The sequence below is a fragment of the Daucus carota genome, chromosome 8 (genome assembly GCF_001625215.2).
Source record: "Daucus carota subsp. sativus chromosome 8, DH1 v3.0, whole genome shotgun sequence".
In the NCBI taxonomy this organism is placed as follows: domain Eukaryota; kingdom Viridiplantae; phylum Streptophyta; class Magnoliopsida; order Apiales; family Apiaceae; genus Daucus; species Daucus carota.
The window spans coordinates 26,920,008-26,946,651 of NC_030388.2; the positions used below are offsets into that span (position 1 = coordinate 26,920,008).

The 26,644-nt window shown below is 41.1% G+C and overlaps 3 protein-coding genes across 3 annotated transcripts; all 3 read left to right on the forward strand.

Annotated features, from left to right (window-relative positions):
* Positions 1-1,393: 1,393 nt before the first annotated feature.
* LOC108198461 (sugar transport protein 13) lies at positions 1,394-16,044 on the forward strand. Its single transcript, XM_017366217.1, has 6 exons — positions 1,394-1,523; positions 1,629-1,951; positions 2,034-2,082; positions 14,822-14,897; positions 14,993-15,284; positions 15,361-16,044. Exons 1-6 carry the CDS (start codon positions 1,394-1,396, stop codon positions 16,042-16,044), a joined length of 1,554 nt encoding a protein of 517 aa, XP_017221706.1.
* On the forward strand, positions 5,446-7,503 carry LOC135148193 (uncharacterized). The gene is made up of 2 exons (XM_064082394.1): positions 5,446-5,960; positions 6,053-7,503. The coding sequence occupies exons 1-2, from the start codon at positions 5,457-5,459 to the stop codon at positions 6,689-6,691; spliced, it is 1,143 nt and encodes a 380-aa protein (XP_063938464.1). The 5' UTR covers positions 5,446-5,456; the 3' UTR covers positions 6,692-7,503.
* A 6,837-nt stretch (positions 16,045-22,881) lies between the features above and the next one.
* Positions 22,882-25,950, forward strand: LOC108199536 (sugar transport protein 13-like). The gene is made up of 5 exons (XM_017367384.2): positions 22,882-23,155; positions 23,308-23,630; positions 24,410-24,534; positions 24,642-24,933; positions 25,011-25,950. Exons 1-5 carry the CDS (start codon positions 23,026-23,028, stop codon positions 25,692-25,694), a joined length of 1,554 nt encoding a protein of 517 aa, XP_017222873.1. The 5' UTR covers positions 22,882-23,025; the 3' UTR covers positions 25,695-25,950.
* The last annotated feature ends 694 nt before the right edge of the window (positions 25,951-26,644 follow it).

Here is a 26,644-nt window from a genome sequence, read left to right on the forward strand (position 1 = left end):
CCTCCTGATGAGATGGCAGCAATGAAGATTGGTGGCTGTGATGGGGAATGTGGGTGTGGGGGGCCTGGGGGTTGCGGATATAATGTTGGTTGGGGAGAGGGTGGAGGAGTTGGAGCAGGCGGAGGAGGACTTGGGGGTGGAGGCGGGGGAGGATTTGGGGGTGGAGGCGGGGGAGGGGGACTTGGAGGTGGAGGCGGGGGAGGAGGACTTGGGGGTGGAGGCGGAGGAGGAGGGCTTGGAGGAGGCGGTGGCGGAGGTGGTGGAGGCTTTATATTTAAAGGATACCCATATCCTAAATTTCCTATCCCCCGGGGGAAGCCATTCGACTGTCCTGGAGGATATTGTCCCCCATTATACTGTCCTGGAGGATTGTGTAATGTGGCTAAAGATTCGCATACTAAGAAGGATGTTTCTCAGATAACGCAAACAAATGCTCTAGCTGGCCAGAAAATGGATTCAAAATATGACAGCAACAACCAGATAAGGGTTCCAGCTATGGCACCACAAAGCAACTAGATATGCTATGGCATTTATTTTATTTATACCTGACAATTAATTTAATCTATACATATTATTGTTCTCATTATGGTTCAGAATTCAATATGTCAATGCACAGATGATCTTCTTTGGTACAGATCAACTATTAAGACTGAGAGCTTGCAAATTGTGCATGACCTCATTCATTTTGCTACAAATCAACATAATTAGAATAAAAAACAATGGGGTTTAGATCAAATTTAGAATTAGTTTCTTCTCGCCCTGCCCACGAACAGATGAACAACTTGGTTGCAAACCTTGTGTTACTTTTGCAAGAATTTGCTGATGAGTTCTAACAAACATAAATTTGTAATCCTCCAGGGAGCAGTTTTCCATTTTTAGTTCTTTGGCAAACTTGGCATTGAGTCTTTGACAGACTCATGCATAGACCGCCAATTTTGAGTCCATCGGAAAACTTCACATTGCTTGATTCAGTCTGACAGACTTGTACATAGCAGGCCAATAAAATTGATGAGCTAAAAACATTAAATCCTACCACATAGCTTTAAGAACAATTTGACACAGTTATCTTACCACAGATGAAGCATTAAGTTGGCTCAACAAAAGAATGTATTTATAACTTTGATATAGTCCTTTCAATGAAATCCTCAAATACCACCAATCAACGATTGTCTAGCTACCTCATAGTTTTCAAAATATTAACATTGCCATTTTTAGATGAAACTTTTTCTTATTTTATGTAAATTAGGCAACCCTTTGTTAAGCATTCTTATCCAATGCAAAACAGTGTGATCATCATAAATCACACTGTCTATAAACTAATAAAAAAATCATCAGTCTGAGATATTACAAGATAATTTCACCTACCTAGCTTCTCCCTGTCAAACTTGTTGTTATGGTTGGAGGAGGATTAGCTCCTACAGGCGGAAAGGAATTCGACGCCAAGATAACTCCTATAGTTATCCTTTCAAGCATTATGGTAGCCACCGGTGGCCTCATGTTCGGCTACGATGTTGGTGTTTCAGGTCACTCTCATTTGTACTAATTACAGGAAACAATTTTTTTTTTCTGCTACGGAATTATGCAAGAGAAAAAAATTATAAAGACATATGTACATGAATTTTATGCAGGGGGCGTTACAGCAATGCCTGATTTCTTGAAAAAATTCTTCCCGGTGGTATATAATAGAATTCAAGAAAAAGGACTAGACAGTAACTACTGTAAATACAACAATGAGGCCCTGCAATTGTTTACATCATCCCTGTATTTATCTGCTCTGTTGGCGACGTTTCTGGCTTCTCATACGACAAGGAATTCAGGGCGGAAAAGGACTATGCTTATGGCTGGAATTTTCTTTATGATAGGAGTTGTGTTCAATGCTACAGCCATTAATCTCAGCATGCTTATTTTTGGTAGACTTGCACTTGGCTGCGGAGTTGGTTTTGCCAATCAGGTAACAAAAATTTACTGGTTACATTTGGACAAGAAAACTTTCATATAGTGTAAAAAAACCTGATTTTGTACGGAATTTGCAGGCAGTTCCTTTGTTTTTGTCGGAGATAGCTCCTACAAGGATACGCGGTGCACTGTGATAACGCCAATCTCCGGTCCCGGTCCTTCCTCCGCCGTGACTGGTGGTTCCGTGGTGTAGCTGCTGGATGGGGGCCTACAAAACAACGCCGGCGGGGGGGTTTTGCCCCAAAGCGCCTCCGGCGTGAGAGTAAGCGTAGGTTTCGGAAGGATAAAGACTAGAGAAAGTGTTATCTATGTGTGTTGGGTGAAGGTGTATGGCTGGTGGTTTTATGGTGGCTGGTGGCTGAGAGTGTTTGAATATATGCTGAGTGTAAGTGTGTGTGAGAATGAGTGTAGAGAATGAAGTTACCCCTTAAACTCTTGATCTTCGGTCTATTTATAGGCCAAGGATTAGGGTTTAGGGGTGCGTACCTGGATCCTGGTCCTACACGTGTAGGGGTTTGATCCCCTACACGTGTCCAGGTGTCAGCGTAGAAGTAGTATTTTGGAATGTTCCCTGGCTTGTCTCTATCGCCAGTAGTTGACCGTTATGTTTGTCTTTATCGTGTCAGTCTGTGCCTTGTGCAGCAAGTGTCGGCTGGTACATATGCACCCGGGCAAGTAGTAGGTTTTGCTGTACCCGGGTGGGGGATCTTGTCCGGGTTGTGCAACTTGACAAGACTAGGGGGCGTCCTGTGGTGATGGTGGCTGCCCGGGGTGGGGGCTCCTCTAAAGGACCCGGGTGCTCCTTCTGAAGGACCCGGGTGTTTCTTAACCGGGTTATACCCTATCATTTGGGTTATACCCTATCATTTGCCCCCCACTCCCTTACATAGATTTTCTATGTGAGGGAGTAGAGCGGAATTTTCGTTTTTGCTTTTGTATCCGGGTATCCATGTAAGGGTAATGATTTTGCCCCCCTGTCCTGTTAGACTTGGCCGGAGGTAAAATTTTCATGTTTGTCGCGTTGAGTGTATCCGGGTGACTGATGTTTGCTTCGCTGCCCGGGTAGACCCGGGTAGGGTTCGATTTTTGACGCCCGGGCTTGGGGGATGTGAAGCGTTTGTAATACGAAGGGGTTTTTACAACTGTCTGCTTTCGAAAATTGGGACATCGCGCCTTTTGAGGAATTGAATTATTACGGCTGTAATAATTGCAGTTCAACCAATGGGTTTCTGCCACGTAGGTGGTACTGGCTATAAGTAGGGGGTCTAACCTCCCACTTCGTTTTTTACTTTCACTTCGAGTTTTTCTTTCTTTTCTTCACAGTTCTTCTTTGCGCTTTTGCCACCATTCGTGTGGTTGTGTTCCGGAGAGCTTCGCTGGAGTCCCAGAGGTCGTTGTCGTTGTCATCGCAATTTTTGCTCCGTCGCCGGTTAGGACGGTAAGTCCCTTTCCTGCTCTTCTTCTCTTTGTGCTTTGGTTTTGGTGTTTCGTAGTTTTGAGTTTCGTTCGAAACCACAACCTGTTTGTGTTTGTATGTTTGGTATTTGTGTATATTCCTGTATTTTGATTTGTTTTTGGCCATGAGAATAGTGTTTTCCGATGTTTTTTGGTTTGGGTTTGGTTTGTGATAGGTGTTTGATGATTGTAGTTGTTTGGGTTCTGGTGGATTGATGTTCTTGAGTTTTTGTGTGTATATATGTGTATGTATTGTCAGGGCTTTGTGTTTGATCTTTGATTTTGATTTGAAATGATTTTAGGAATAGTTTGTGGCTGTTTAAGATTCTTGGGGTTTTGTTTGGACCCGGGTAGGGATCTCCTGCCCGGGTTGGGTAGGTAGCATGGAGGCTTTCATGTAGATATAGGGTGTTCGTCGGACTCGGGTTATCTCTTTTGTGGCGTATTGTAGGTCTTGGTGACCCGGGTAGCCTCTTCCTTGCGCAACTTCGGGACCCGGGTAATCTCTTCCCTTCATCAATTTGAATGGAGAGGGAGGGACCCGGATAACCTTAGTCGTATCCTGGTAGCTTTTCAATTTGTTGTTTCTCACATAGATTTAGGGCGGGATCCGGACCTACGTAAAATTTGAAATAAAATTGGTTGAATGCTGAATTGACCCGGATTCTCCTTTTCCTTTAGGTTTATGGTCCGGATCAAAAAGAGGGCCAGGCGAGATATTGTAGCCTTTTCTGGTGTTCCCGGGCAGTATTCTAGCGATAGCGAGACCGACGAGCGACAATCCCTCGCAGACCGGGCTCGTGAGAAGATGGTCGAGAGGGAGATAGCTGTATCCGGGGTTGTGTCGGAGTTTCAAAAGGTGTCCAAGGCCGAGGGGAAACAAGTTATCATGACCCCGGAGGGCCTTTGGATGGACACTAAATCATATTTTATCACCAAGGCGCCTTTGGCGGATGAGAGGGAGTTCTACCGGGGGATAGCGTCTTTTTATAAGTTTAAGCATCCAAACGGTCCTCTGGGCGCTTATGATAAGAAGAAGTTCGACGAGGAGTTTAAAACATATGCTGTTGCCCGGGCTCCGTATCCCGTTAGGAGTTCCTTTAGGGAATTGCCTTGGAAGGTTCAGGATCGATTGATCCGGGTCTCGTTTCAGCTTCCGGATACGGTCGAATGGCGGTGGCCAGAACCCGAGGAGAGGATCTACCACCGGCCGGCTGACGGGTTTGTTCCAGTGTGGATGGAACACTTGAGATCCGGGTGGAATCCTAGGTGGCATCTGTTTTTTCGTCATCTATGCAAGTATGAGTATAAATGCTCCCCGATGCAGATCACCCCTAACGCGATCAAGTGGATGACGTGGTTTCTTTGCGCTTGTAACAAAATGGGGTATCAGCCTACTCTCAAGTTGTTCCATATGCTTTTCCAATTTAAGAAGTCCGGGGAAAAGCCGTTGTATGAGCTCCGGTTCCGGTCCAAGGAATGTGGTTTGGGACCCGGGTTCCTGAAACCGGTGATGCATCAGACTTCTTTGAAGAATTGGAATCGCGAGATCCTGATGCTGAAGGGTCTTGATATTCATTATATGCCGTATCTGGTAACTGATGATAAGTTAGTGAAAACGAACTTCGGGGCCCCGGGTGCTTCTGGGGAGTTCCGAGACCAGCTGACGGAGTTTTGTGGGTGTCTCGGGCAGCAACTGACCCGGGATACTTTTATGCAATTCGATAAGCTACATGAATGGGGATGTGAGTTTCCTTTGCTTTTTGTTGTGTAGGGTGGCCCGGGTCTTCTGTTTGCCTTCTTATATTTGTTTCGTTTCTGTTGTACTCTGCACTTAGAAGAAATTACCTGTTTTAAGTGAAACAGGTGGACCCGGGTGATATCTACCCGGGTTAATCTGTTAACTAAGTTGCTTTGCTATTTTTCCTTCTTTCCTTCGTGCCTGTGCGTTTTGGTTACTTTCTTGTCTGTTCTCGTTTATGTGACCCGGGTGTTCACTTGTCTTTGTAGGTCTGCCGTATTTTGATAAGGTCGCCTGGAAGAAGATGGCCAACGACTCTTTTGCTGTAGCCTTAAGGAATTTGGGGGGAACCCATACAATTCCGAAACCTGCTTCCAAATCCAAGTCCGGATCGGGAAAAAATGATGAATCCGGGTCCTCCCGGCAGGAAGCGACTGGTGGGGAGTCCAGTGTTGCTGTGGAAAAGGTTGCTCTCGGGGTGGCTGTGGAGGTCGAAGAGTCTGGCAGCCCGGATCTGGTTACCCGGGGGACAAAGAGGAAACAACCCTCGGGGAGGAAGGCTCCTGCGAAGGTTCCTAAGGCCAAGGCTGGCCGGGGTAAGGAGATAATGGCGGAGTCTGAGTCTGATACTGATGAGAGTGAGGACCCGGAGAGGGAGGATACCCGGGTTGTTCTTGGTGCTGGCAAGTACTCGGCCAGGGAGATAATCAAGTTGATGTCTGGTATCCCGACTGATGAGGACTGGGTGAAGATGGATGACACCGGGTTGGTGAATACTTTCCGGGAGATCGGGAGTCTTTGGGGGCAGGTAGATGTGATTTGGCTTTCCTTCTTCTTTTGTCTTCTTTCAATGTTAGTGCTCTGTTTACATTATTTAACTTTATGAATCCGGGTTTGCAGCTTGGGGCTCGGCTGGCCGGGTTCAACACCATGGCTTTTGATGTTATCAAGTCGGAAAGGGATACTGCTGACGCGTGCGGGGAGCGGACCCGGAAAGCTGAGTCAAGCTTAGCTCAGGAAAGGTCGGCAAAGGAGAAGTTGGAATCCGAGATGGATAAGCGGGTGAAGGAGGTCGAGACCCGGATGCAGGCTGAGTGGAAGAAGAAAGTAGACGATGCCGAGGCTCGGGCTGCTGATGCTGAAAAGAAAGCGTCCGGGTTCGAGGGGGAAGTGGGCGTCCTGAAGAAAACCTTGGAGGAGAGAAAGGAGGCCGGGGTGGTCATTGCCGAATTCCAGAATTCAACAGCCTATGCTGATGCTCTTAATCATGCCGCGGCAGCGGAGGTGGTCCGGTGTTGGCATGTGGCCGAGCGACATATTAAATCCGACCCGGGGGCTAACCTTCAGAGTTTCATTGAGTTATATCTTGCTGCGAAGGATAACATAAAAGCCGGGAAGGGGGAACCTGAGCCTTACGAAGGTCCATCCCCTAGCTTTATTGCTCGCGCCAACCCGGATGTCTCCACTGCTTCGGATGTACCTGTTGACCCGGGCTCTAATGTCAGCATTCCCCCGGCGAATGACCCTCCTGTCAATTAGTCCTTGTCTTCTTTGATTCTGAAAATGTTCACTGAAACGATCTTTTGTACCTCTGAATTTGTTTTGCTGGATTTGAATATTTGCCCGAGGTCTTTGTAGACCCGGGATTGTGGATGTTTGTTTTGATGCTCTTTATCAAATATTGTCTCGCCGTTTTTACTCATGTGTGCTTTTGCCTTGCGGATGCTTTTATCTGTTTTACATGATCGTCATTGTTTTCTAAGTAAATAGAAGTGGATGGACCCGGGTGACTTTTACCCGGGTTGGGTGCTTAGATGTGTTTGCTCTTAGATAATTTTCTAAGTAAATAAAAATGGATGGACCTGGGTAATATCTACCCGGGTTGACTGCTTTAAGGTGTTTGCACTTAGAAATTTTCTAAGTAAATAAAAGTGGATGCACCCGGGTAACATCTACCCGGGTTGACTGCTTTAAGGTGTTTGCACCTAGAAAATTTTCGAAGTAAATAAAAATGGATGGATCCGGGTAGATCTTTCCCGGGTTGATTGCTTTATATATGTTTGCACTTAAAAAACTTTTTCCAAGTAAATGAAATGGATGGACCCGGGTAGATATTTCCCGGGGTGATTGCTTTATATATGTTTGCACTTAGAAAACTTTTTCTAAGTAAATGAAATGGATGGACCCGGGAAGATCTTTCCCGGGGTGATTGCTTTATATATGTTTGCACTTAGAAAACTTTTTCTAATGAAATGGATGCACCCGGGTAACATCTACCCGGGTTGACTGCTTTAAGGTGTTTGCACTTAGAAAACATTTTCTAAGTAAATAAATATGGATGGACCCGGGTAGATCTTTCCCGGGTTGATTGCTTTATATATGTTTGCACTTAGAAAACTTTTTCCAAGTAAATGAAATGGATGGACCCGGGTAGATCTTTCCCGGGTTGGTTGTTTCTTTTAGCTTTTATACTTAGAAATTTTTCCAAGTTAGATGATTGGATGGACCCGGGTAGATCTTTCCCGGGTTGGTTGTTGATATTGCTTGGTTGCCTTAGAAATTTTCTAAGTAAATAATAACATAGATTCATCGGTAGCAAAAGACTTCATTGATATTAAAACTATTACACAGCTTTGAGAACGATCAAAAGTACATGATTGCTTTTAGGGATATGTAGCTGTCTTCTAGGATCCTTCCTTCTCGTTGATTTTACTGATAGAACTTCCTCAACCTAAGACCATGCCAGGTGTTGGGTACTTCTGTCCCGTCCATATGCTCCAATTTGTAGGTGCCCGGCCTTAGGACTTCTTTGACTTTGTAGGGGCCTTCCCACTTAGGCATCAACTTGCCAGTGTTGGTTGGATCAGAGGCTTCGGTGTCTCGTAGGACCAGGTCTCCTGTTTGAAAATTCTTAACCCGGGATTTTTTGCTGAAGTGATCCCGGGTCTTCTCTTTGTACTTTTCCATCCTTGCGACTGCTTGATCTCGGACCTCGTCTACCAAGTCTAGGTTGATCCGGAGTCCTTCTTCGTTCGCAATTTCATCAAAGTTGATTGCTCTGTGGGAAGGTGACCCGACTTCGATTGGGAGCATTGCCTCCGTTCCATAGGCCAATTTGAACGGAGTTTCTCCGGTGCTTGTCCGAGGACTAGTTCGGTATGACCAGAGGACATGAGGTAGTTCTTCTGGCCATTTGCTCTTGCTTTCTTCAAGTCTTTTCTCAATTCCTCTCAGGAGGATCCGGTTGGTGACCTCTACCTGGCCATTTCCTTGAGGATAGGCGACTGAAGACTTCTTGTGCTTGATGCCTCTTTCGGCCAGGTAGCTTTCAAAGTCCGACCCTATGAACTGGGGTCCATTATCTGAGACCAGGACTCTTGGTAGCCCGAACCTCATCAGAATGTTGTCCATGAACCGGATGACATCTTGTTGATTGATCGTCCGCATTGCCTTGGCTTCAACCCACTTGGTCATATAATCAATGGAGACAAGCAAGTATCTGAGGTCTCCTTTAGCCCGGGGGAAGGGTCCCATGATGTCTATCCCCCATACAGCAAAGGGGATCGGGGATAAGACCGAGGAGGGTAGGACAGGGCTTACCCGGGGCACGTTGCTGAATAGCTGGCAATTTTTGCACTTCTTAACAAACTCGACGGAGTCTTGATGAATTGTTGGCCAGTAGTAGCCTTGCCGGATGATTTTATAAGCCAGGCCTTTTGCTGACATGTGATCTCCACAGATCCCTTCGTGAACTTCCCTTAGACAATATTCGGCCTCCTCCGGACCTATGCATTTCAGGATTGGGGATGAGTAGGTCCGGCGAAAGAGTGTTCCTTCTTCGACAAAAAATTTGGCCGCCTTAGCTTTCAACCGTTGTGCTTTTCCCTTGTCTTCGGGTAACTCTCCCTTTTCTATGTAGTTGATCAGGGGAGTCATCCAGGTAGGGTTGTTGTTGATTTCGAAAATTTCTTCATGATCTATTGTTGGCTTGTGCAATTCCTCGAAATAGACTGAGCTATCCAGGTCTGCTGAATTTTGGACCAACCTAGAGAGGTTGTCAGCTTCAGCATTTTCTTCCCTGTTGACTTGCAAGATCTTGCACCCGGGGATCAGAGTTAGGTAGCCTTTTACCAAGGCTTGATACTTGGTCAAGACCGGGTCTTTGGCAAGGTATTCTCCATTGGTCTGCCTGACCACGATCTGGGAATCACTGTAGATGGTGAGATTTTGGATAGACAGGGTCCGGACTAATCTCAACCCTGCTAATAGGGCTTCGTACTCCGCTTGATTGTTGGTTGCCGCGAAGTTGAAAGATATTGCTGTTTTGATGGTGAACCCATCCGGGCTTTTCAGGATTAGCCCGGCTCCTGACCTTTCGGTTGTTGAGGAACCGTCGACATGGAGTATCCAAGACCCCGGGTTAGGCTCTACCGGGGCTTTAGGTTCGGTTTCCATGGGAGTTGTTTGACTTTCTGGGAAGTTGCACTCCACTACGAAGTCCGCCAAGACCTGGGCTTTGACTGCTGTCCGGGGTAGGAAGGTTAGGCTGAACTGGCTAAGTTCGATTGCCCAATTCACTAGTCTCCCGGAGATGTCTGGCTTGTGGATGATTTTCCTTAGCGGTTGGTCCGTGACAATCCTGATTTCTCTTCCTTGGAAGTAATGTCTGAGTTTTCTGGACGCGGTGATCAGTGCGAAAGCAAATTTCTCTAAGTTGGGGTATCTGGTCTCCGCATCTTTGAGGACCTGGCTGACATAGTAGACGGGCTTCTGCTGCCCGGCTTCTTCCCTGATTAAGGCTGCCCCGACGGCAAAGGGCCCGGCTGACAGGTATAGGTAGAGAGGTTCTCCGGGTAGGGCTTTTGTTAGAATCGGGGGTTTGGACAGATATGCTTTGATTTCATCGAGGGCTCTTTGGCAATCCGGGCTCCATTCTACTAATTTCTGATTTTTTGCCCCTTTCAACAACTCAAAGAATGGTAGACATCTTTCAGCGAGTTTGGAGACAAACCTTCGGAGTGCCGCTAAGGACCCTGCTAGCTTTTGGACTTCCCTCTGAGTCCGAGGTGGTTGCATCTCTTGTACGGCCTTGATCTTCTCCGGGTTGGCTTCGATACCCCGGTTGCTTACCATAAACCCTAAAAATTTTCCAGCTTCTACCCCAAAGGTGCATTTGTCCGGATTGAGCTTTAGCTTAGTCCTTCTCATGTTTTCAAAACATTCCCTGAGATCTGAAATGTGACCCGGGACTGATGTTGATTTAGAGATGATGTCATCGACATAGCATTCCAAATTTCTTCCAAGTTGGTCTTTGAAAATTTCATTCATTGCTTTCTGATATGTGGACCCGGCGTTCCTTAACCCGAAGGGCATGAGTTTATAGGCATATACTGCCCGATGGGTTATGAAGGCTGTTTTGGCTATGTCTGCTGGGTTCATCTTGACCTGGTTGTACCCGGAGAAGGCATCCATGAAACTTAACATCAGGTGTCCTGATGTGGCATCAATAAGCTGATCAATACTTGGGAGAGGATAAGGGTCTTTCGGGCATGCTGCATTCAAATCTGTGTAGTCGACGCACATTCTCCACTTTCCATTCGCTTTCTTGACCATGACCACATTGGCTAGCCACTCCGGGTATTTGATTTCACAAATGATGTCTGCTTTCATTAACTTCCCAACCTCCTCGTCTATTGCCTTCTGCCTCTCCGGGGCGAAATTTCTTCGTTTTTGTTTAACAGGCTTCTTTTTGGGATCGACATCAAGGCTGTGCATTGCCAGTGATTCATCCAACCCGGGCATGTCGTCCGGGGTCCAGGCAAAGACATCAGCGTAGTCCCGGAGTAGTTGGATAAGTTCTTCTTTGAAAACGGTGTCCAGGCCTTTTCCAATCTTGACTTTTCTTGCCGGGTTGTTTTTCTCGATTAGGACCAACTCGGTCTCTACTGCGGCTTCGACCTTGGTCAGTTCTTGTGCCGAGATCATTTGTTGGATCCGGGCGTCGGTGTTCTTTTCAACAAAATCTTGAGCTGAGTTCATGGTTGCTTTCTGGTTGTTTTGTCTGGGATCAGGGTTGGTTGCTCCCGGGTTGATGTTACCCGGGTCAAGTTCGATCACCTGTATCTCACCTTTGGTTTTTGGGTAAGGTCGGTGCTTCTTGTTGCTTTTCTGTTTTTGAAAGACGGTTGCCTTTCTCTTGTTGTCCAGGTGTGTTTCCGCCATGACCAAGGCTTGGCTATAACATACCCCGGCTGTTGCCGAGTCTCCTTTGACTTCCCCTACCCCGAACGGGGTTGGGAATTTGAACTTCAGGTGTGGAATGGATGTGATGGCTTCAATCTTGTTCAGACCTGGGCGGCCAATGATCACATTGTAAGGCGAGGGTGTATCTGTGACATAGAATTTGATAGTATGGGTGACTTGGTTCGGGGGAGTCCCAAATCGGACAGGGAGGTAAAGCGTGCCGAGGACCGGGACGATGCTGTTCCCGAACCCATATAGAGGATCCTCCCTGTAGTCGTTCATCCGGATACTCCCTAGCTCCATTCGATCCATGGTGTGTTTGAACAAGATGTTGGCCGAAGAGCCGTTGTCCACCAGGATCCTCCTTACCTCATTTTCGGCCATGTCAAGGGTCACTACGAGGGCTTGATTATGACCCCGGGTGACTCCTTCGAAATCCTTGTTGCTGAAGGAAATCACCTGTTCGGGGTAGGCTTGGATGGACATCACTTCTTGACAGGAGCCCGGGCTAGGGGGAGGGGAACAGGATCCTCCCAGCACTACGTTGACAATGTTTTTCTGTTTCCCGGATCCTCCTGTTTTGTCGGCTGTATTCCGGGCTATATACTGTCCCATATTTCCCTTGCTGATCTGCTCTTCAATGAAGTACTTGAGGGATATGCAATTTTCAGTTTTATGACCATGGGTACCATGGTAATCACAGTGCCTGTTGGTAGGTCTGCTTTCTGGAGGAGTTTGCATGGGTTTTGGTGGGTAGTAGAAGGGTTTGTCCCGGACCTCTTTGAGTATGTCCTCGCGAGACCTGTTTAGAGGAGTCCATTCGGGCTCTGGTTTTGGTTCCCTGGTTGCTTTGTTTGGACCGGGGTCACTTCTGGACCCGGATCCCTGTTGGCTGGTTCTCTTAGAACCTGATTGCTGGATGAAGTTTGTTTGTCTATCGGGCTTGAATTTCTTATCCTGGTGATATTCTTTCCGGGGTCTATCCTCGACTTGTTTTCCTTTTGAACTGCCCTGTCGGGTCATCCTCATTGCTTGGAGCACATCAGTTTCCTTAATGAATTTTGCGGCCATGGCATAGGCAGCTGCCAGGCTCTGGGGTTCTTTGTTGATCAACTCGACCACATATCTCTCATTTTGTTCCGGGTCCAGGTTCCTTCGGAATATACTCAGAGCCTCACGCTCATCCAGGTTGGAAATTTTGTTGATTGCTTCCTGGAAACGTTTCATGTAGTCTGAGAGTGCCTCATTGTCATACTGGCGAACCGTTTCCAGGTGACACATATGGAGTTCATGTGTCTTGTTTGCTCGAAACCTTCTGAGGAAGGCTTCTCTGAAATCTTTCCAGGACCCGATGCTCCGGGAGGGGATCCGGCTGAACCATCTCTGGGCCCCTCCCTTGAATGTGGATGCGAAGAAGCGGCATTTGGTCAGATCATTGTAGTAGTAGATCAGGGCTATCTGTTCAAAATAGTGCAGGTGTTCCTCCGGGTCACCTAGTCCATTGAAGGATTCGAAGTTGTAGTGTTTCATACCCTTTTGTCGGGGTATGGATTCCAAGGAGTGGCTGAAAGGAGTCAGGGCTCCCCCAATTTCAAGCCCGGCATCATTTCCGATTTTCCGGTTGAGTTCATTGATCATGTCTCTGAGGTTGGTTTGCCCCGGTCTCTCATCCTCGTCATCAGAGATGAGCTCGGGTGTTATTTCCTTCCGGTAGCGCTTGGACCGGGATCCTTTTGTCAATTTTTCCTCCTCGAGTTGGATCCGGAGGGCGATTTTTTGCTCAAGTTTTTCCTCTTCCTCTTTTCGGATCTGTTCTTTTCTTTCAGCCAAAATTTTCAACCGGGTTTCCTCACTTTCCTTTTGTTTCTTTTTCTTTGCTTTGTCTCCGATCCGGTCGAAGACGGAGCCCCGGGACTGACGGCTGTTCCCGGAGTCCTCCGATTCACCGATATCCTCGAGTCTGCGGTTGCTTTCCCGGCGATCCTGGTACTGTCGGATGGCCTCAGCCAAATCCTCTTTGGTGAGTTGGGATAGGTGGAGGGTGGTGATCGGTACATCGGTGTACTTGTATTGGTTCATCTCGATGGTGACCCGGGCGTCATTAGGGTTGATGGTTTGGTTTTCCTCCGGGTTTACATGGGTGAAGAGAGGTCCTGAGGCATGATCCTGGTTCGGGTTGTCCTGGTCTGTCTGAGGGTTATCCGGGTTCTGGGGAAGACCCAGGTGGGAGCGTGTCCTTTTTGCCATGGCTTCAAGAACTCACACAGGGTATATGGTTGCTGTTTAGGTGGTAGTGCCCACAAATTGTATAGATAGTGACAGGATGACAGAAATAGTGTGTACAGGTAGTCAACTTACTATTTTCAGAAATACTATAAGTAGTTAAGTGACAAAATGTGTCCAGGTGTGAGACAAAAGATTTTATGTGCTACAGACAAGATTAGGGCTTTGCTTAGACAGGGTTTGCTATCATGCTCTACTACAGACAGATTTAGGGTTTTGGTCAGGTGAGGTTTTCTATCATGCACCTATCAAGAAAAGCCATGGCTGAGGGTTTTGAGGAGCTTGGCGTTTTACGAAAGCTTACTGGTGTTATTTGGACCCCCGTTTCGGGGGTTTGTTGTAGAAGATGAGTCCAGTGGCACCGTGACCACAGGACAGAGGACACCTTCCCCTCCTTCTAGCGCCAAATGATAACGCCAATCTCCGGTCCCGGTCCTTCCTCCGCCGTGACTGGTGGTTCCGTGGTGTAGCTGCTGGATGGGGGCCTACAAAACAACGCCGGCGGGGGGGTTTTGCCCCAAAGCGCCTCCGGCGTGAGAGTAAGCGTAGGTTTCGGAAGGATAAAGACTAGAGAAAGTGTTATCTATGTGTGTTGGGTGAAGGTGTATGGCTGGTGGTTTTATGGTGGCTGGTGGCTGAGAGTGTTTGAATATATGCTGAGTGTAAGTGTGTGTGAGAATGAGTGTAGAGAATGAAGTTACCCCTTAAACTCTTGATCTTCGGTCTATTTATAGGCCAAGGATTAGGGTTTAGGGGTGCGTACCTGGATCCTGGTCCTACACGTGTAGGGGTTTGATCCCCTACACGTGTCCAGGTGTCAGCGTAGAAGTAGTATTTTGGAATGTTCCCTGGCTTGTCTCTATCGCCAGTAGTTGACCGTTATGTTTGTCTTTATCGTGTCAGTCTGTGCCTTGTGCAGCAAGTGTCGGCTGGTACATATGCACCCGGGCAAGTAGTAGGTTTTGCTGTACCCGGGTGGGGGATCTTGTCCGGGTTGTGCAACTTGACAAGACTAGGGGGCGTCCTGTGGTGATGGTGGCTGCCCGGGGTGGGGGCTCCTCTAAAGGACCCGGGTGCTCCTTCTGAAGGACCCGGGTGTTTCTTAACCGGGTTATACCCTATCATTTGGGTTATACCCTATCACACTGAACATCTTGTTCCAGCTTAATGTCACCATTGGTATTTTCTCTGCAAACATGGTCAATTTTGGGACAGCAAAGTAAGCCTAGAACTTGATCAAGCAAAATTACAAATTTTCTTTATGTATTAATCGTTTTGTTATGAAGTTAACTGGTTGGTGAAATCCTTAAACAGAATCAAAGGTGGATGGGGTTGGAGGCTATCTCTAGGATTAGCTGGAATTCCGGCAATCCTACTGACAATAGGTTCTGTCTTGGTTTCGGACACTCCAAACAGTCTTATTGAGCGCGGGAATCTTGAAGAAGGAAAAAGAGTTCTCAGAAAGATTCGTGGTATTGAAAATGTTGAACTTGAATTTCAAGAGCTTGTTGAGGTTAGCCGTGTAGCTAGAGAAGTTAAACACCCCTTCAGAAACCTCGTATTGAGAAGGAATAGGCCACAGCTTGTAGTAGCAGTTGCATTGCAGGTAGCCTAATCCCAACATATTTTGCAATGCTCATATTATTAAGCAAAATATAACTAATATAATCTATTTTATGCAGATATTCCAGCAATTCACCGGAATCAATGCAATTATGTTTTATGCACCTATTCTCTTTGACAGTCTAGGATTCGGAGGTAATGCCTCATTGTATTCAGCTGCAATCACAGGGGGTGTTAACCTGTTGTCCACCCTAGCTGCAATCAAGGTTGTTGACAAAGCAGGTCGGAGAATTCTATTATTAAAAGCCGGAGTTCATATGTTTTTTGCACAAGTGATAATTGGTACGGTACTAGGAATCAAATTCAAGGATAACAGCAACAACCTAGGCATTGCCTTTTCCATACTTGTCGTGATCATGATATGTACATTCGTGTCAACATTTGCATGGTCTTGGGGGCCATTAGGTTGGCTGATTCCCAGCGAGACATTCCCACTTGGAATGCGATCAGCAGGACTGAGTGTGACTGTTTCTGTCAACATGCTCTTCACATTCATTATAGGACAGTCATTCTTGTCCATGCTATGCACCTTGAAGTTCGGCATATTCTTGTTCTTCTCTGTTTGGGTGGTAGTGATGTCTGTTTTCACGTACTATTTGATTCCGGAAACAAAAAATGTGGCAATTGAGAAGATGACAGAAAGAGTTTGGAAGCAACATAAGGTCTGGAGGAAATACATTGTTCAAGAGGATGGGAGTGAGATGCAAGATATGTGGGATGAAAGTGGAGTCACTCAAGTATAGAGTTGCATATTGATATTTCTACTTGAATGCAAAATACATGCTTAAGATAGATTATTAATCCTTGTATTATTCTAGCAAAAATTTCATATGTGAGTGGTATGCAAGTCAACTTAGTAATAGTGGATAAAGTGGGATTAGGCAACTCTGAAGATGATTAGATGAGAAGTAATCCAACTTAATTGGAATATTATTAGTTAGTTTAGTTTATAGGATAACGAATGACTGATAAGACGAGCCAACCAGAGCACTAGCCGCCGTGAAACTATGATGGTTGAAATAGATCATAATATTTATTTTGGGAATTTTTCAAATTTTAAGCTTTTAGATGGATAATTCTTAATACGGTTTTTCTATGGTGTGCCCAAGGGCACACACTAAGCACTAAATTTTATGAGTTTGGTGCATTCTTATTGGTCATGTAATCATAAATATGGATGGCCCCCTGCATTTACACCAAACTCCACCAATCAAAATCCACTAAATTCATCAAATTTAGTGCTTAATGTGTGTCCTTGGGCACACACTAGAAAGACCCTTCTTAATATGGTATCATAACTCAAATTTGATGGAGGTTTCAAGATTTCAAATTAGACCAAGATTCGACTCTTCGTTATCTGATTCTCGATATGATATTGTAGTTAAGGTTCGGCGAAGAAATCAACTTCGACTCTCCATCATTCGCCTGATTCTCATGATATTAATATATCATAGTTCAGGCTCAAGAAATTTTTAATTCGACTTCTCATCATTCACAATATTCTCATAATGAACACTGAAAGTACTTTGTCATTCTTCAACCTAAAAAATGAAATTTCGAGTGAGAAAAATATTGAAATTTGAAACATTGTCAACAATGATGAGCTTAGAAGATGGTGATGTTGTGTATGCGCCACTGAACTGAACACCTTTGGGCTGTGGCAACTGAAAAATCATGCTGGATGGATGACTTCCACTCCTTTTTGTTTCCTTTGTTTTCTAGTGATGTCGAGCGATCTTAATTTTTTTTTTTTGCTAAGCGCGATCTTATTTGTGTGCATGCATCACAAACACATCTCATCTGACACGCAACTTGTGCTATCTTCATCACTTTCCCAGCTTCACTTTTTGACTCCATTTTTCTGGTCCACAACCTCTGCTTATTTCTGCAACAGGCCGGACTGCAGACCAGTCATCAATGATCAATTGATAACCTGAATTAAATTCCTGTTTTTATATTTTTCTAAATATGTTTAAATTCAAATGATACAGCCATGTGAAAAATAAATATAGCGCATGCACCTTAATTTTAATAAAACATATAAAAATATAAATTAACTGATTATAGTTCAATATTAAGAATTTGTTGAGCTCAGAGTTATTTATATATGTGTTTTAAGATGGATTTATGTGCTCGGCATTTATAGCCCAGCTTACTAGTCGAAAAATGTAGTTTGATTTGTTTTGATATTCAAAATTAATTTAAAATGAATGTATATAATTATTTTATAATATTTTATTTTTAAATTTAACAAATTGTAAATTCTAATAAATTTATTTATACTTATAAAACTTTAATTTTCATTTATAAATAACTTATCGGATTTTTTAATATGTACTACTAATCACTTTTAAGTTATGTGGTGATTTTTCGTTGGCTCTCACCCGGGATGCAAAAAATCTTCATAATTTAAATTCTTTCGCCTAAATAAAAAGTAGTTGTTAGCATGTTTTAATGAGTGCAAGTTAAAAAAGACGATAACGTACTACTTATAACTAATAAATAAATATTTCTTAAACAAAATCGAACGCCTAAATCATCTTTTTTCCAAGTTGGCCCTGTGTGCTCGTTTTTGTGGCGGTGACTTTGTTTTGTCACGTGAATTAATTAATCGCCTCGTGATAAATATATTTATTTATGCAAAAGCAAGCTAGCCGAATCATGTAATCTCCGAAAAAATTGATGATGTTTCTCCGATTCTCTTTATCCATAATAATCATCCTTATCTTCTGAATCAAAAGTTCCAAACCACACCAAGATGCCGCAAAACACATTAATCTGACCATTCATACTTATTCAACATCATTATGAATAATTAACCAAGATTTCACTCGGTTGCCATCACTAATTTTATATTTTACAGTGTAGATTGTCCTCATCTCCACGAGTGGCCTAATAAGTCAAGATTTTAAATTAGCTGTCAATCAACTAAAATAGTCAAACCCCAAAATGAACTAAATTAAAATATCTTTACGATATGTCACTATCCAGTTCAGATTTATACATCAGCTGGACTACGGGACCAAAATCAGAATTATAATACCAAATCCGGGTCTGACAAAACAAAATAAAAAATTACTTAAATTATTATTTTATTTTTAGCGGAAGATACTGTACCACTTGTCGGGATTCCAAGAAAACAATTATTTTGCAAACACAATTATATGCGATTATATATATTTAATTATTTATACAACACCGTGTCCGTCAAGAGAGAATCTTTTAACAGTTATGTATCAATGTCTTCAACATCATGCTTTGAATTCACGGGGTAGCAATTCACTTATATTACGTCGTTATGCTTAATTGTTGTCGAGTGAAATACTTAAGAATGAGTCACTAGTCATCCTAGTTAATAAAATAAGTTTGCAAACAAAATTCATTTGGTTCGCTGTCAAGAGGCTGTTTGTCCGCTATTAAACAAAAAATATATATATCTATGTATAAATCAGGAGTTGATTAAAAATCACGAATAAAATAAGCCAGATATTGGCTTGAAGGCCGGAGTTAATTTGAAGTACTTTTCGGTGACTTATTTTTTCAAAGTTCTTTTACGAAAATTAAACATAAATCATAAATCATAAGTTATTAATAAATCAATTTTTTTATTATTATATTTTTAATATTTTATAAGTTATTATTAAATTAAAATTATTCAAACAAATGTTTTAAACTCATAAATTAACATTTAGTCGTAAATCATAATTTTAAATTCAACCAACCAAATTCTCAGCTAAACCCCAACAAATTTGTTTTGTTTGATAAGGTGAATCCGGGGGAGTTTGTATTACATACTTAACATGCATTTATAGGTCTTTTTCAATTAGGTTCACACATCCCAGAGTTCCCCCGCATATGAAATTATTAAGAATAAACATTTAAGAGAATCAAGATTTGTATAGTAACATATCGGAATCAAAAACCAAACCCTAATTCTCTGGCCTCTTTCTTGCCGTAGCCGTCTGGGGCTTCTATCGATTTTCACTGGTGGAAAGCCCCGAATCACTTGATTGCTTTGTTTTTCTTTCTAGTTTTTTGAATAATACATCTTCTCGGGAAATTTAAATTTAAAACCATCGGAGATTTCACTGTCTCTCTTCCAAGCGGGTGAGTTTCAGTCTGATTTCTCTTGTTTTTGTGGTTTTGCTCCGGATCTATTCTCGGGAGAATTCTTGGATCTAAAACCATCGGAGATTTCGGTGTCTTTCTTCTCTGTTTTCAAGCGGGTGGATTTTCAGTCCAACTTCTCTTGTTTTTGTGGTTGTGCTTCAGATCTAAGGTTGTTTTCTCTCCCTGGTGAGAGTTTTGTTTTTCGCTTCTTAATTGTAAGCGGGGTTTTGATTTGGTGATGAAAGTTTGTATGGAATCGCCGTTTTGGTCGATAGCTAAAACGATAGCTCTGTCAGGGCATGATGAAGAGGGTACCAGTAATTTAACGAGTATGCATGAAGTGGGTACTTGTATTTGTATATACATTTTCTTCAAAATATCGTTTAACTGTCTACTTATGAGAACAGGCGATTGCAAATTACTGTTTGTTCGACTCGATCATTGGTGTAGATGCCGTATGGCTTTTTGTTATTAGATTAACACCTTTGCTTCAAAAAAAAAGAATAAACATTTAAATATTTCACATAATTAAAATATCAAATATATAACTAAAATCTAATATTTAAATTGAATAATTAGTTGTTCCAATTAAATAACTAAGCAAGCAGATGATTTTATGCTTAAAATTTATAAAATAATAAACGATTCTGTTAGTAATTATTGATTATTACTATTGGAACTTTTATGTTTCGTGAATAGAACAAATGGTATATAATTGATGTACAGGTTTTAACAAAAGTCTAAAAATAGTTGTTTTTCCCCTTAAAATTTGTTTTGTCGGCTAAATAAATAGAAGGAATGCAGTTATCTTACCAAGTAACCAAACAAAAAAATCACCGACAACGCCAACTACTTTGTAAATTTTACTATACGATATAGGAAAATAAGTTATTACAAGACATGGCCACCTGTATTTTAGGCTCTTTTGATTGGAGTCTGGCAAGAGAAGATATTACAGTAGGCCACGGCAATTATAGCAGTCCTGCTGAAATAGATTGATCCATTTTTCGAATTTAAAACTAATAGATTGATCCATTTTTCGAATTTAATTCTTTCCTAACACAAATTTTAAAATTTTTTGTTTATATATATTTGTTCTCGTAAGAAAAGATTAGTATGTGTTATGATTTTTTAGTATTGTGTGTCTAACCAAAATTATTGCTTTGGTTATTTTCAAAAAAAATAAAAAATTACTATTGCTTTGGTTAGACATGTCTTCTGTGAACATGATTAAATAGTCTAAATAATTGAAGATTTATCTAAAAAGATATTCAATTTGTAAAAGTATCATATTAAAAAAAACACGTCTTCAGTATATTTATTTTAAAATTAACTTATTTTTAAAATATTTTATATTTTTACAGAACTGTCTAAAGAATATCCTGCTATGTCATCACGTTTTTATACACTCATTTGTTTCGTGCACTAGAATACAAACAACCTATAAATAGCACGTTTTTATTTTTCGCCACAGCCCCCGGAGCTTTTAGATTTCACCGTGTAAGAAAGGAATTCAGATTTATTACTTTATTTGTAAATTACCCTTATTTTTTCTAATGTAAAATAAACGAGAACGAGAAGTAAATCTCGTAAGGATAGCTTTTAAAATATACAATAAAATGTGTGTAACAGGAAGGAAACAGAACTCGTTAATTTAAGTAATGTCTATTAGAGTTATGAAGCTCTGATAGGAAATAAATCTGCAAGGTAAAATGAAATTTAACTTTGACAGCTTTTTCGCATATTCAGCTATATGGACGAGAACGATAACATTCGTTGATTTTGGCTCATTTGCCAACCATCCGCGCTCAAAAAATCGGGTATTCGAGTGTGATTATAATTTTTTTTCATTCTTGAAATCCGAGGGTATTTAATTTGGATTGTTTAATATTCATTAAAATTTTGGATATTCAATTGTGATCTTAAATTAGGTTACAAAATTTAGTGTTATTGGATTTTAAATTGTGGTTAAAAATTTAATATCAATTGAGATTGTTTAAAATTCATTAAAATATGATGGTATTCAGATGTTGATGCATTTTTCTGAATTTCATAAAATAATGAATTTTGTGGTATTGCTCGACGTATTTTAAAGTTTTTGAAATCCCATCAAAATTCATGATATATTGAAACATTGTGATTAAATCCTAAAGATTTTATATATACTCTACGACATTTTGTCAATAATCTGCACAAAATCAAAATCACGTACAAACCATTAAAAATATCAATCGAATACACCCCCTGATACTCCATTTGTTTTAAAATATAAGTCATTTACTTTTTTGACACCAGTTCTAAATTTTGTTTGCAAAAATAAAAATTTCAAAATAAGCAATATAACTATCCTGCTAATGAAATTTAAATTATATGCACAAAAGTCAACGACCTCATCTAGAGTATTTAGGATAAAAGGAATATTTATAAGAGTGGTTTGTCTAGTGTGTGCCCATGACACATGTTAAGCACCAAATTCTATAATTTTGGTGGATTTTTTATTGGTGTGGTTGGTGAATTTGCAGGGAGGTCCACCATTATAAAGATTAGGAGCCAATTAAAATCCACCAAACTTATACAATTAGGTGTTTAGTGTGTGCGGCGTGTGGTCAGGAGCACACTAAAAAACCCGTTATAAGAGTATTGATTTTAAAATTATTCATGATTAACATGAATGACCACAAAAAGGAATAAAAGAGATATGTAGCCAAGTACTTGCAAAGAGTTCTTGCCCATAACCGTTTGATATTCTCAAATGGTCCAAGTCTCCTGTGCATAATCAAAATCAATTTGACTTGTTTATATTGATTGTCACAGCTTGAAGATAAGATTTCAAGTGTGGACACTCGCGTGAGTATCTTTTTCCCACAAAAGTATACCAACTAATAAATGAGAAAGAAATATAAGATTCTACATGTGAGTCCGTCGTACAATTATCTTGTTGATTACAGTAATCTGATAAATTACTAATAACAATGAGGTGTTTGTTTCCAGCTTAAAAGCCGGGCTTATGATTTATAAGTTACAATCACTTATTTGTATTGTTTGTGTAAAAAATCAAGAAACATTTATAAAACGTTAGAAGTAAAAATGTTAAGAATTTTTCTCTTTCAGAGGTTTCACATCTTTTCCAACTATTTTATTAACTTATTTGTTTCACACTTCTAATTCACTTCTTTACTCTAATAAAAAATCACTTTTTTAAGTTGGTCCAAACGACCTCTTAATATTTTTCTCGAATTCTAGTTAGGTGAGAGAACAAATAATTATCTGAGAGAATAGGACAACAGAAATCATAACAAAACAGAAATCCTCTGCATTTTCTTTTGCTCGAATTGAATAATTTATCCCCTTTTAATTACTTTTCCTAATCCAGCTAATTACAAAACTTATCCACACATGCAAAAATTTAATTGGGGAGCCCACACAGCTAATCAAAATCCTAATAGACAATTGGACAGCGCCCATTTTCTAGTCTATATATATTCACTCTCCTCACATTCCCAGGACCTTACAATTTTCTTCTCCTTCTTACTATTCACTCTCTAATTCTTTTTCTTTCTACTTCATCTTCATATACATTAAAAAAAAAAAAATCTTCTCGTACTCAAAGAGTCATGGCTGTCGGAGGGTTAGGGCCTTCGGGCGGAAAAGAATTCGAGGCAAAAATCACTCCGATTGTTATCATCTCATGTATCATGGCCGCCACGGGTGGCCTTATGTTCGGTTATGATGTTGGTGTCTCGGGTAAGAATCGGGAATCGGTTTTAATCAGTTTTACGTACTCTGTTTTTTCAGACAAATCTTCCACACTTGTTGGATTTTTTTATTTTTTTTTGTGATAGTTAAAATTTTTAATTTAAAAATAAAATTTTCTTGATTTTCGTGATTGCATGCAGGTGGTGTAACATCGATGGACCCGTTCTTGAAAAAATTCTTTCCGGTGGTATACAGAAGAAAGCAAGGAGGAGTTCAAGACAATAACTACTGCAAATACAACAATCAAGGGCTGCAATGGTTCACATCGTCTCTTTATTTAGCTGCTCTGGTGGCTTCGTTGTTCGCTTCGCATACGACGAGGCAACTTGGCCGGAAAGTCACGATGCTCATCGCCGGCGTGTTTTTTATCTGCGGTGTTATACTGAATGCCGCCGCTGTGAATCTGCTCATGCTTATTCTTGGTAGATTATCACTCGGCTGTGGAGTTGGGTTTGCAAATCAGGTAACAAATTTTGATGATTTTTATTCGATTTGATTTGATTGCTAAAATCTCGAATTTTTGTTGAATATTGTTATGCAAGTAAATTAAGTTTAAGTATGTTTTTGGCATCTTTGGAAATAAATATTTTGAAAAAGAAAAATTCCGCTAATGGTATCTTGTTAGCATAGTCATTATCGGATTTGTCCTTTATTACATGTATTTATATTTAGTAATTTTGTTATGCGATTTTATTTATTTTTATTTCTGGTCCAAAATCGTGGGTCAAGATTGAATGATGACTGGTCCTGAAAATTCTTGAAAAATATCAAGAAAGTCGGAGTCAACTGTATAATGCTAAAGAAATAAAAGCTGATCCAGAAAATATGATCTGTGAATGTATATGGCCTTGATTATTTGTGCTTGTTTTTGTCGGCATAGTCTTTTTCAATGTGTTTAATTGTATATTTTCCTCCAAACTCTAGAAAAGTAATGACAATGGGGTCTTGTAAACTTTATTCTGTGATGCTGCAATTATTAGGTATATATGATTCTTGTGATGGTGTCCCTTTCTGAATCATTATCCTGTTCAACCAAAAAGATCTTATTATTATTTTTCTTTTTTTTTTTTTTTGATTTGGTAGCTCAGATTCTAAGTATGGATATATGGTTCTGTCCTTTACAAGTTTTTAGGCTTGTTTGATGTTTAAAGTTTGATTTATTTACTAATAGTATTGTCTGTAAATGGTTGATGATCTTCCTGGTTTGTTAAATTTATTCTTGGTATGGTATGAAATCTGCAGGCAGTTCCTCTGTTTTTGTCGGAGATAGCACCTACAAGGATACGCGGTGCACTGAACATATTGTTCCAGCTTAATGTCACCATTGGTATTCTGTTTGCCAACCTTGTTAACTATGGGACAGCAAAGTAAGCCTATGGTTATATTTTGTGCTTAGTATGTGCATTTGTGTGTGATTTGTAGTGGTTGATGTATTTGTTACTGAGTTTGCCTGTCTGCTGAAATCTTGAAACAGAATTGAAGGTGGATGGGGTTGGAGGCTGTCGTTGGGACTAGCTGGATTTCCGGCAGCACTGCTAACAATAGGTGCTATCTTTGTTTTGGATACCCCAAACAGTCTTATTGAGCGTGGTAAATTGGAGGAAGGAAAAAGAGTTCTCAGAAAGATTCGTGGTGTTGAGAATGTTGAACCTGAATTCGAAGAGCTTCTTGAGGCTAGCAGGATAGCTAAAGCAGTCAAAAGACCTTTCAGGAACCTTGCAATGAGAAAGAACAGGCCACAACTTATCATAGCAGTTGCTATGCAGGTAACAAGAGCCCAACGATTTCTGAGAACTACATTTTTACATTAAAATTAGATCCTCATGTATTTTTGTTTCTGCAGATATTCCAACAATTCACCGGAATCAATGCAATTATGTTTTATGCACCTGTTTTGTTTAACTCGCTTGGATTTGGAGGTGATGCTTCGTTGTATTCAGCTGTGATCACAGGTGCTGTCAATGTGGTGTCAACAGTAGTATCAATTTATTTTGTTGACAAGTTGGGTCGGAGAAAACTATTGTTGGAAGCTGGAGTTCAAATGTTTCTTGCACAATTTATTATTGGTATAGTACTTGGAATGAAGCTTTCGGATAACAGCAACAATCTAGGCAGCGGTTTATCTATACTAGTAGTGGTCATGATATGCACATTCGTGTCATCATTTGCATGGTCTTGGGGGCCATTAGGATGGCTAATTCCCAGCGAGACGTTCCCACTTGAGACAAGGTCAGCAGGACAGAGTGTGACTGTTGTCGTCAACATGCTCTTCACATTCATCATAGGACAGTCATTCTTGTCCATGCTCTGCACCTTTAAGTTTGGTATATTCCTGTTCTTCTCCGCTTGGGTGTTGGTGATGTCTCTCTTTGCATTCTTTCTTATTCCCGAGACCAAGAACGTGCCAATTGAGGAAATGACTGAAGAAGTTTGGAAGAAACACTGGTTCTGGAAGAGATACATGGTTGATAACGAGGGGAAGGAGATGGATGATATGTTTGATAAAAATGGAGTTGCTAGAGTATAGAGTGCATCAATATATGCAGCATATCTATTTTCAATAAGAGGAGGATGAAGACATGCTTGGGAGAACTTTGGTAGTTGATAAGTTTGTAGGTAATCTATTACATTATATTCTGGACTAGCAACTATTTGGTTTTGGTTTTTAAATTTCATCCTGTTCCAACTTTAATTGCGAAACAGATTGTGTTGCTCCTTTGCTTTTAAATGCAATGCTTATACTGAAACAGTTTCTTCAATATGACAAAACAATTTTTGTAGTATTTGAAATGAAGCTTTCTGATTATATTATAAAGTACCAACAGAAATAAATAGTCTGATAAATAATCTTTCCTTTCAAGTTCTTCAACCATTTCATCTTGAGTGTTTCTTTCTATTGTCATCATTATCAGTATTTTCCTTGTTATTTTTCGTAATTAACATTTCTGGTAGTAGATTTGTTTACAAAGGATTTGCTGATTGTTGTTAAATCATCATAGTTGGTTGTTGTGACAATCATGCAGTCTATTGTGTGTATCGTGGGAAGAAAGAGCGAAACAGGAACAATCTGAATGATGTCTGTATCATTCATTTCTTCGTTAGAGTAGTTTTCAACTTAATTTGCATGCTTCATACAAATTGCTTTGTGATTCAACAATTTGAGATATTCTGTTTATATCTACGTATTATACATTGTGTAGTGAGGCCTCTTGTACAGTTCAAGTTTATGTGGTAACCTGGTTCACTCCACAATGGTTGTGAACTCAATGGTTTAGGTTCATGCGGTAGGGCCTTAAATCGACTCCTGTACCGGTTTAATTAGCCATTATGTTGGTATCAGTGTGATAAAACAGAAGAAATGTGCTTTCTATGTCTGTAAACAAACTTAAAAAGCAAGTAGATAGTATCTTAATAAGTTTGTTACATGATGGACCCCTGCTGGTGTCATGAGTACTTTACGCACTAAAAGCATGTCGC

Excerpts from the sequence above, each read along its gene's own strand:
- LOC108198461 (XM_017366217.1), top strand. The coding sequence starts at position 1,394 with ATGGTTGGAGGAGGATTAGCTCCTACAGGCGGAAAGGAATTCGACGCC. Across the intron at positions 14,898-14,992 it reads GTCAATTTTGGGACAGCAAA|AATCAAAGGTGGATGGGGTT; the intron begins GTAAGCCTAGAA and ends ATCCTTAAACAG. Across the intron at positions 15,285-15,360 it reads TAGTAGCAGTTGCATTGCAG|ATATTCCAGCAATTCACCGG; the intron begins GTAGCCTAATCC and ends TATTTTATGCAG.
- LOC135148193 (XM_064082394.1), top strand. The coding sequence starts at position 5,457 with ATGGCCAACGACTCTTTTGCTGTAGCCTTAAGGAATTTGGGGGGAACC. Across the intron at positions 5,961-6,052 it reads TCGGGAGTCTTTGGGGGCAG|CTTGGGGCTCGGCTGGCCGG; the intron begins GTAGATGTGATT and ends CCGGGTTTGCAG.
- LOC108199536 (XM_017367384.2), top strand. The coding sequence starts at position 23,026 with ATGGCTGTCGGAGGGTTAGGGCCTTCGGGCGGAAAAGAATTCGAGGCA. Across the intron at positions 23,156-23,307 it reads TTATGATGTTGGTGTCTCGG|GTGGTGTAACATCGATGGAC; the intron begins GTAAGAATCGGG and ends GATTGCATGCAG. Across the intron at positions 23,631-24,409 it reads GAGTTGGGTTTGCAAATCAG|GCAGTTCCTCTGTTTTTGTC; the intron begins GTAACAAATTTT and ends TGAAATCTGCAG.